General features: G+C 56.7%; 1 protein-coding gene across 1 annotated transcript; it reads right to left on the minus strand.

The window, feature by feature from the left end:
• Positions 1-631: 631 nt before the first annotated feature.
• On the minus strand, positions 632-6,981 carry LOC100383541 (uncharacterized). Its single transcript, NM_001176189.1, has 10 exons — positions 6,532-6,981; positions 6,362-6,416; positions 6,090-6,265; positions 5,779-5,979; positions 5,136-5,395; positions 4,745-5,061; positions 4,431-4,654; positions 3,514-4,333; positions 3,192-3,433; positions 632-1,997 (listed from the first exon to the last, which is right to left on the minus strand). The coding sequence occupies exons 1-10, from the start codon at positions 6,820-6,822 to the stop codon at positions 789-791; spliced, it is 3,795 nt and encodes a 1,264-aa protein (NP_001169660.1). The 5' UTR covers positions 6,823-6,981; the 3' UTR covers positions 632-788.
• Between the last annotated feature and the right edge of the window lie 1,557 nt (positions 6,982-8,538).

Here is an 8,538-nt window from a genome sequence, read left to right on the forward strand (position 1 = left end):
ATCTCGTTAATTCGATGTTCTCCTATGGACAACTATATGTCGCTTATATGTCACAAGCAACATCTAGAAGCGAACTCGAAGTTCTCGCTACCACTACAAATGATTAGAGTATCGAATTTGACGGTACACTTGTAAAAGATATTATTTTCATGGTTAATATTACTATAGAGGTTTAAAATATTTGAATAACTATCACATGTAAAAAAAGACCTATATATAATATAGAGAAACCGTAGCAACATAAGGTACCTGCACGAAATATTACTATAGAGGTTTAAGCTGTATAACGTGCTTACAAAGCAGCCTGCACGAATTATGGATCGATCCAAAGGCTTTCTCGTTACTCCGCTAGAGATGTCGGCGGCAGCGGACACCCAGATCCAGTGACGCTCTCCGTGGCTGCTGCAACTGCAAGGCTGTTTCAAGCAGATCCCTTCGTAAGGTTTGAAGCCAATTATTAGAGGCAACAACTCCTAGACAAGTAGCAAAGACGAACCCTGGCTTCTGACCGTTACACATCAAACAATTGGGTCCATCTGAGAATTACTAGGATCTTCTCAAAGGAAGAAAAAAAAAGGTGTGAGAATTACTAGGAGGGGATGATCTAAACATTGGCAGAGCCGGCAGGAGTGCAAGAAGAATACGGCATCACTTGTTTGTCGGCACAATCCTGATCGTTCACATCAAAACACGTCTTCTCCGGCCACGGTTGAGCCACGCCACGCTAACACCGCCCTCCAGTATCTACACCGGCCGTGCGCCCTCCAGTATCTATTCCAGGCGCAGGATCAGCCATGGTGTAGCTGCAGCTGCAGCAGCCGCGAGTATGCGCCGTCGGGGCGGGACACGAGGTCCCCGTGGCTGCCCTGCTCCACCACGCGGCCGTCCTGCACCACGGCGATGGAGTCGACGCCGCGGATGGTGGACAGGCGGTGCGCCACCAGCACGGCGGTGCGGCCCTTCATGATGCGCTCCAGCGCCTCCTGCAGCACGCACTCGGACTCGGCGTCCAGCGCGCTGGTGGCCTCGTCCAGCAGCAGCACGGCGGGGTCCTTGAGCACCGCGCGCGCGATGGCGATGCGCTGCTTCTGGCCGCCGGACAGCTGCACCCCGCGCTCGCCCACGGGCGTCCTGTACCCGTCGGGGAGCGCGCTGACGAAGCCGTGCACGTTGGCCACCTTGGCCGCCTCCACGACCTCCTCCTCCGTCGCGCCGTCCCTGCCGTAGGCGATGTTCTCCAGGATGCTGGTGGCGAACAGCACGGGCTCCTGCTGCACCAGCCCGATCCTGAGGCGCAGGGACTTGAGGTTCAGGCGCCGGATGTCCTTGCCGTCGATCATCACCTTCCCGGCGAGCGGGTCGTAGAAGCGCTCGACGAGGGCGATGACGGTGCTCTTGCCGGACCCGCTCGCCCCAACCAGCGCCTGGCTCTGCCCGGCCCGGATCCTCAGGCTCAGGTCCTTGAACACCATCACGTCGGGCCGCGTCGGGTACGCGAAGTCCACGTGCCGGAAGTCGATCTCGCCGCGCACCGACTCCACCTGCTCCGCGTCCGGGTCGTCCGGGTCGATGCGGGTCCGGCTGTTGAGCACGGAGAACACGGAGCGGATGGACTCGCCGCCGCGCACGATCTCCGGCGCCAGGCTGACGGTCTCGGCCACGGAGTTGGCTGTGATCACCAGGACCACGAACACCTTGATGACCTTGGAGAAGGTGGACACGTGGGTGCGGACCAGGTGCGCGCCGAACCACAGGATGAGCGCCTCGGACGCGTACAGGGAGAGCTGGGAGAGGCCGAAGAGCGCGCCGGAGATCTGGCTGCGGCGCAGGCTGTGCATCTGCGGCACGCGCAGCTCGCTGCAGAAGAGGGACAGGATCTTGTCCTGCGCGTTGAACGCCGCCACCGTCCGGATGTTGCTCACGCCCTCCCCGGCGATCATGCTCGTCTTGGCGTGGGCCTTGGCCGTGTCGCCCGCGAAGCCCTTCATCGACAGTTGCTGCCATGGCCGGAAACCAAGCGTCAGTCGGTTTGTTAGTCGTCATCGTCATCCACATATACAGAAAAAGCAAACAGTAGCATACACATGCGAATTGCAAGCACGAAAAAAAAATGCAGTGTACGACCGACGCAATTATTCAGCGATGTGCATTCGTCCGAAACTCTGGAAGTGCTGCCCGGCCCATGGACCATGCCCATCACCGAAAACGAACCAGAGGGCCCATGGCTGGCTCCCATCCCATGCACGCTTAAGCCTTAAGCACGCGTCACGCGATCTCTACGAATCACCGCAGCAAATTATTGCGAGCAAGGGGCATGGCCCTGTGGCGCGAAAACGAGAGGGCAGGGGCGCGCTCTGCGCCGGCACTGTCCCCGCCGCAGACACGACGCCATCACGGCAACAGGACACGGCCGCAGAGAGCCTGCGACTGCGAGACGGCCATGTGCGGGACTGCCAGTCGTAAAGCCGCTGCAGCAGCAAGCAGAGGCAGGCAAAGCCCCCAGATTCCCGTGCACGAGGCGTCCGTGCAAACAGACACAGACGCGGCAGGCCACGCAGGCCCAAGGACGGGAGGACCACGACAGGCAGCCACGGGCGTGAGAAACCTGAAAAGCCAGGAACCCTATCCATGGACCAGGGCGCCGTGCACCGCGTCCTTGGGTCCTTCTCCTTCCTCGTCGCTCTGAAAAACAAACACATTTGGGCAAGCAAACAAAGCTGTCTGCTTGCTCGCGGCCGCGATCAATGGCGCCGTGCCTAAAACTCCGTCGGGAGCCGTCCTTTGGCGAGTTATTTGCACCGAGTTCAATGAACAAAGAACGTGCACTTGCCGATGGCCATGGGATTAAAGGAGGGGTGAGAGCAAGCTTGCCAGTGGGCGCGCACATGTCGCGCACAGTAATCCATGCCAGTTGCGGCAGAGGCAGACGCGGCATGGGCCATGGATCCTACCATGACGTGCTCATGAATTTAAATTGCGCCCTCTTGTCTCCAGCTCATTCACAAGCCCAGCTTCAACGGCTGCCTGAGCGCAGGTGAGGGCGTTGGCGAGCTTGAAGTAAACGCGATGACTACTGAGCTAAACTACTGAGCGGAATCCGGCAACTTGTTATAAACTCGAAGTCGCCATGGCTGAGTAAGCAATTGAAGTAAACGCGAGTACGTAGTGTTCCAGTGTGTTTAATTAATTACCTGGGCAAAGTTGGCGAGCACGAGGAGAGGGAAGGTGACGAGGATGAGGAGGGCGACCCGCCATTCAATGATGAAGCCCACCACGAAGGACACGAGCAGGGACGTCATGTTCTGCAGGATCACCGATATCCGCTCGGCAATGGCCGACTTCACATCGGCGGCGTCTGTGGAGAGGCGAGCGGCGACAAGGTTCGAGTTGTTCTCCTCCTGATCGAACCACCCAACATCGTTCCTCAAAATCACTGCAATGGGGGAAATTTTTCAATAAATTAAAACGTACTCATGTTTAATCCAGAAACGTGCCCTGTGGATCCATACATACCGGCGAGCATCATCCTCCGCACCCTGGTTGTGAGGTTTTCGCCCATGATGCTGAAGAAGTAGTGCTGGACGAGGTAGGCGACGACGGCGTACAGCCCGGTGCCGATGTAGATGAACACGTACTCCCTGGTCTTGCTCTCCATCTTGCTGGGGTTCCGGTAGTAGAACACCTCGATCATGTTGCTCATCACGATGGCGAACGTGGGGCCGATGAACCCGGACAGGACGGACCCGACAGCGCCCAGTATGGTGTAGGGCCACTCCGGCGCGTTCAGTTTCAGGAGCTTGAAGAAGTAGCCCCTCGGCGCCGGGTACTTGCGGTCGTTGTCGGCGTTGGAAACCATCTCGATGCGGCCGTCGGCGCCGGTGCTGTACGAGTAGCTCAGGTTCCTCAGGCTCCCCGACCTGAGGCTCAGCGACCGGGTGGAGAGGGAGTTGCTCAGACGGGACGACCTGGACTTGCGGGTCGACGGGCACGCGCGGTTCCTGGCGGTCTCCTGGAACCTGATGAGCGCGGCGTACGCTCCCGAGCTTCCTTTGGCGAGGAGTTCGTCGTGAGTGCCAGTCTCCACGACCTGGCCTTGCTGGATCACCGCGATCATGTCGACACACCTTATGGTCGATAGCCTGTGGGCAACCACGACGGTGGTCCTGCCGACCATCAACCGGTCGAGGGCTTCTTGGACGATGCTCTCCGAACCAGCGTCGAGTGCGCTGGTGGCCTCGTCTAGTAGCAGGAGCTTCGGGTTCTTCAGCATCGCGCGGGCGATGGCGATGCGTTGCTTCTGACCACCGGAGAGCTGAAGCCCCCTATCTCCCACCTGTGTGATCGACAAGAAATCAAGGGCTTCGAAATCAAAACAGCAATGAAGCGCAAATACCATTAGAAATTGGAGTAGAAGTACAAGTAGGACCCACATGAGTGTTGTAGCCATTAGGAAGGAGAGCAATGAAGCTATGGGCATTAGCTGAAGTAGCCGCAGCCTCGACCTCCGCCATTGTCGCATCAGGCTTGCCATAAAGAATGTTCTCAAGAATCGTAGTCGCGAAAAGTGCGGGTTCCTGATTCACCAAGCCAATCTGGTCCCTAAGCCACTTCAATTGCAGCGTCTTGATGTCCACATTGTCGAGTAAAACTTGCCCTGCAGCAAGCAACAATCACGACCACTTGTTAGAAACTAAATAGACTGACTAGTGACAACAAACATGAGGCGCGCAGCTCATTTGCTCACCCTGATTAGGATCGTAGAACCGCTCAATGAGAGCAACAACCGTGCTCTTCCCAGACCCGCTGCCTCCGACGACGGCCGCGGTCTTCCCAGCGGGGAAGAAGAGGGAGAAGTCTCGGAAAATCATGACGTCCGGGCGGGAAGGGTAGCTGAAGGCCACTTCCTTGAACTCTATGTTGCCATGCACTTCGTCGAGGCACCTCCCGTCTGCCGTGTCCTGAACTATCGTTGGCCTCTGCCTTATCACTTCCAGCAGCTTGTAGCCGGCAATCTTCCCTTTGCTGAACGCTCCAAGGTTCGAAAACGACTGCCCCAGGCTCCTGCGATCAACGAGTTGGTTTACATTGGTTCATGCTGCGAAAGCAGAAAAGGCAGTTTTTTTTTGGGTACTGACAGGCCACCGACGATTGCTGAGAAAATCGCAGTGAAGGCCTTCCCACCGTCTGTCTGGCCGTTCCGTATGAACACGCCGGCGTACCAGAACACCAGCGCCCATGACATACAGGCGATTCCATAGGTGCAGCCGATGCCAAGCCCCTTGGCCATCCCGGCCTTGTAACCCAGCTTCAGGGTGTTCTGAATCGCCTCCGAGTAGGAATTCAGGGCCTTGGTCTCACCCACATAGGAGTAGACAGTCCTCACCTGGGCAATGGCCTAGGCGATAGAAAGGTGGAAACCTTGGCATCAGAATTGCTAACAAATATGCATAAAGGAAGTGCATTTTCTTTTCACATTTTGGCTTGTCACCCAAATAGCAAGTAGTAGCCAAGTAGAGCTACTTCGTGAAAAAGGTGCAAAACGACATGGGAACGGGAGATTATCCTCCGAAAAGAGCTGGTTGGATCTAACAAGAAAGCTTGAAAGGATCCAAAACGACATCATGTTGATGCCATGTGCCCAGCTACCTCCCTGCATTGGACTCTTTGACCGGAACGAGCCCACACTCCACAGTGACCTTGCCCGCCCAGCCATCCCGATTTGTTGGCATGGAAATAGTGCGTGCCCGTATCAGTGGTCGGGGGAGAGAGACGCGCTACCTGCTCGGCTATGATTCCGGCGTTGGCGTACGAGTCCCGGCTCTTGGAGGTCAGGCCAGTGAGCGTGTACGCGTACAGCCCGCCGGCGAAGGCGATGCCGGGGATGACGGCGATGCTGAGCAGCGCCAGCCGCCACGCCGAGACGAACCCGACGACCAGCCCGGCCAGGAACGTCGCGAGGTAGTGGATGAAGTTGCCGACCTGCAAGCAAACGTTGTTCTAGATCTTTAGGCACCCCGGCCGGAATCATGCCAACCGAGGTGGCGAGGCAGGACTAGGAGGGCAGGGCAAGGGGGGCTTGGCTTGGTCACCTTCTCGCCAATGGCGTCCTGCACGAGGAGCGTATCGGTAGAGACGCTGAAGACGACGTCGCCGGTACGCGCGTCGGTGTCGAAGAAGCCCACGTCCTGCCGCAGCACGGCCTCGAGGTACCGCCTCCGCAGCGCGCCCACCTGCCGCTCGCCCGTGTACATCCAGCACGCGATCTCTGCGCGCAAACGGAGCAGGGAAGCACGGAGGCTTTAAGACCATGACGCCGGCCGCGACGCCGGCTAGGATAGGAGGCAAGCGCGAGGGCACCCACCTAGGTACGACGAGGCGCAGACGACGAGGCCGAGGTAGACGAAGTAGAGCGAATACTGGAAGCAGATGCTTGAGAGCGTCAGCGTCAGTCAATAACCATATAGCGGCGTAGTAGAGAAACAGCAAGCGAAGCCAGAACGGATCGGAGAGCCACGAGCGAACAATACGTGCCTTGGACACCTCGTCCGTCATGCGGCGGAGGTTGTGCTGGTTCTTGCCGAAGCCGTTGACGAGCTCGCCGAAGAGGAGGAAGAAGACCGGCATAGCGGCGCCGTGCACCACGGCGCCCGCGCTCCCCGCAGCCATGAGCAGCCAGTCCAGCGGGTCCGCGAAGCCGAACAGCTCGTGGAACGCCACGCTCTGCTCCGGCCGCTTCTTGACCGCGTCGCACCCGCCGGCGCCGGAGGCGGCGGCGGCGCTGCAGCTCCCCGCCTCCGCCTTTCCCGCATCGCCCTCCGCCATTGCCACGCGCTCCTAGCTTCTCTGGTCGGCTCTTCCTCACGACGCAAGAGCTAGCTTCCTCACGGCCTTGGCATTGGATCTAAAAACCCAGTGGTGGTGGTGGTGGTGGGGTGGGGGGGCGGTGACCGAGACCTCAGAGCTCAAAAGCCGCTCCTCTTCTTCCTCCTCGAGCAGCACCCGCTGTTCGCCTTGTTCTTTTATACAACAGGCGAGCACCACTGTCGCCGTAGTGCACGGATTATTTTGGCCGGGCACTTGGGGGTGCTTAAAGAAAGCTTCGGGGCAAGCGAAGTAGGAGGTGTGTGGCAAGCATAGGAGTTGAGGTTGAGCTCGAGGGGTCAGGTTCAGCTCACGCGCGCGCGCGCGCCGACGCGCCTCGGCATCAGCCGGCTTGCTTGAGCCCATTCTGGTGTGGTGACTGTGCGGTGGGAGAGGAGAGGACACGGCTCTCTGAAACTTGGGGGGCTCATATGTCAGTGGCGCTAGTAGGGTATTCACAGAACCCCTCCGACAAGTGAGTACGTCGTCGATGTCTTGATGGGTATTGAAATGTGTCAGGTATCACAGCGTCTGGACGGTGGGCCATGGGGGTCACATGCTAGCGTATTGTGTTGGGATATACGGAGCAATGAAGCGCAGCGTTTACGGCGGATCAAGTGGGCTTGGTCCTCGTGCTCTCACGCAGTACGCGTACGCCTACCGCCTACGCCACAGAGTACGTACTTTATGGCGTAAAGCTATACGGATGCAATCGATTTTAGTTTATTTTTTTCTCCCATTTTTGTCCTCCTGTGTGTGCATGATGGGAAAAGAATCATCCACGCAAGAAGTGATTGTATTGTAGATTATAAGTCCTTAGAATTTATGCTAATCCTCCCGAGAAGCTCTAACGATGGATCTGGAGCTAGACGTATGGTTTCATTTATATCTATATCTATATCTTATTTTCATCTATATCTATATTAGTCTGCGTCGCTGAGCCTGACCGCACCGCACCCACCGAAAAGTTACCCACTTCTGTTACGGCCCGCAGAGCGTGGGACCACGTCTCGGGAGGCAGAGCAGGCGGGTCCCGCAAGCGTGGGCATCAGGTTCGAGTGAGAGCGGGTGCAACGGATTTTTGTAGGTTTTGCAACGGAGCAGCTTTTTACAATTACATCATGATACTTTTTTTGATACGATGACGAGAAATTGTACCGTGGGACAACGGCAATCCTATTAACACAGTACAGTTGTACTCTATCTGAAAACATAAGTGGCGTGTACCGTAAATCCAAATTTTATTATTTTTAAAGTCACTTGGTTTAGTTTGTTTAGTGAAACCAACCTATCAGTGTAACTGTGTGTTCAAACCAACTTGGCATGGTGCTCATATTTTTAAATTAATTTAGAGTTTAATGTTTCTATACTTTGATTGGTATACAACGCTCCCATTGATAACAAGGCATATGTGGTGACTTCATGTATGTTTGGTTGTCTGGCGGGAGCAGCCTAGCCGAGCTGACCCTGTATGTGGAGATCCAAGTTCTTTGTAGCATGCATCCAGGGAGCCTGTATGCGGAGATACGGCCGCTCACTTCGTTCCCCGGCAGCCTTGCCCAATGCCCTTTTCTGCATGCGCGCACCCTGCCTCTGTTCGTTGGAAACCTAACAAAGTCATCCTGCCAAAAATTGCATCCGAAGCTACATGGCTCCGCTGAAGCAGGCAACCAAACA

The sequence above is a fragment of the Zea mays genome, chromosome 10 (assembly GCF_902167145.1).
Source record: "Zea mays cultivar B73 chromosome 10, Zm-B73-REFERENCE-NAM-5.0, whole genome shotgun sequence".
NCBI lineage: Eukaryota > Viridiplantae > Streptophyta > Magnoliopsida > Poales > Poaceae > Zea > Zea mays.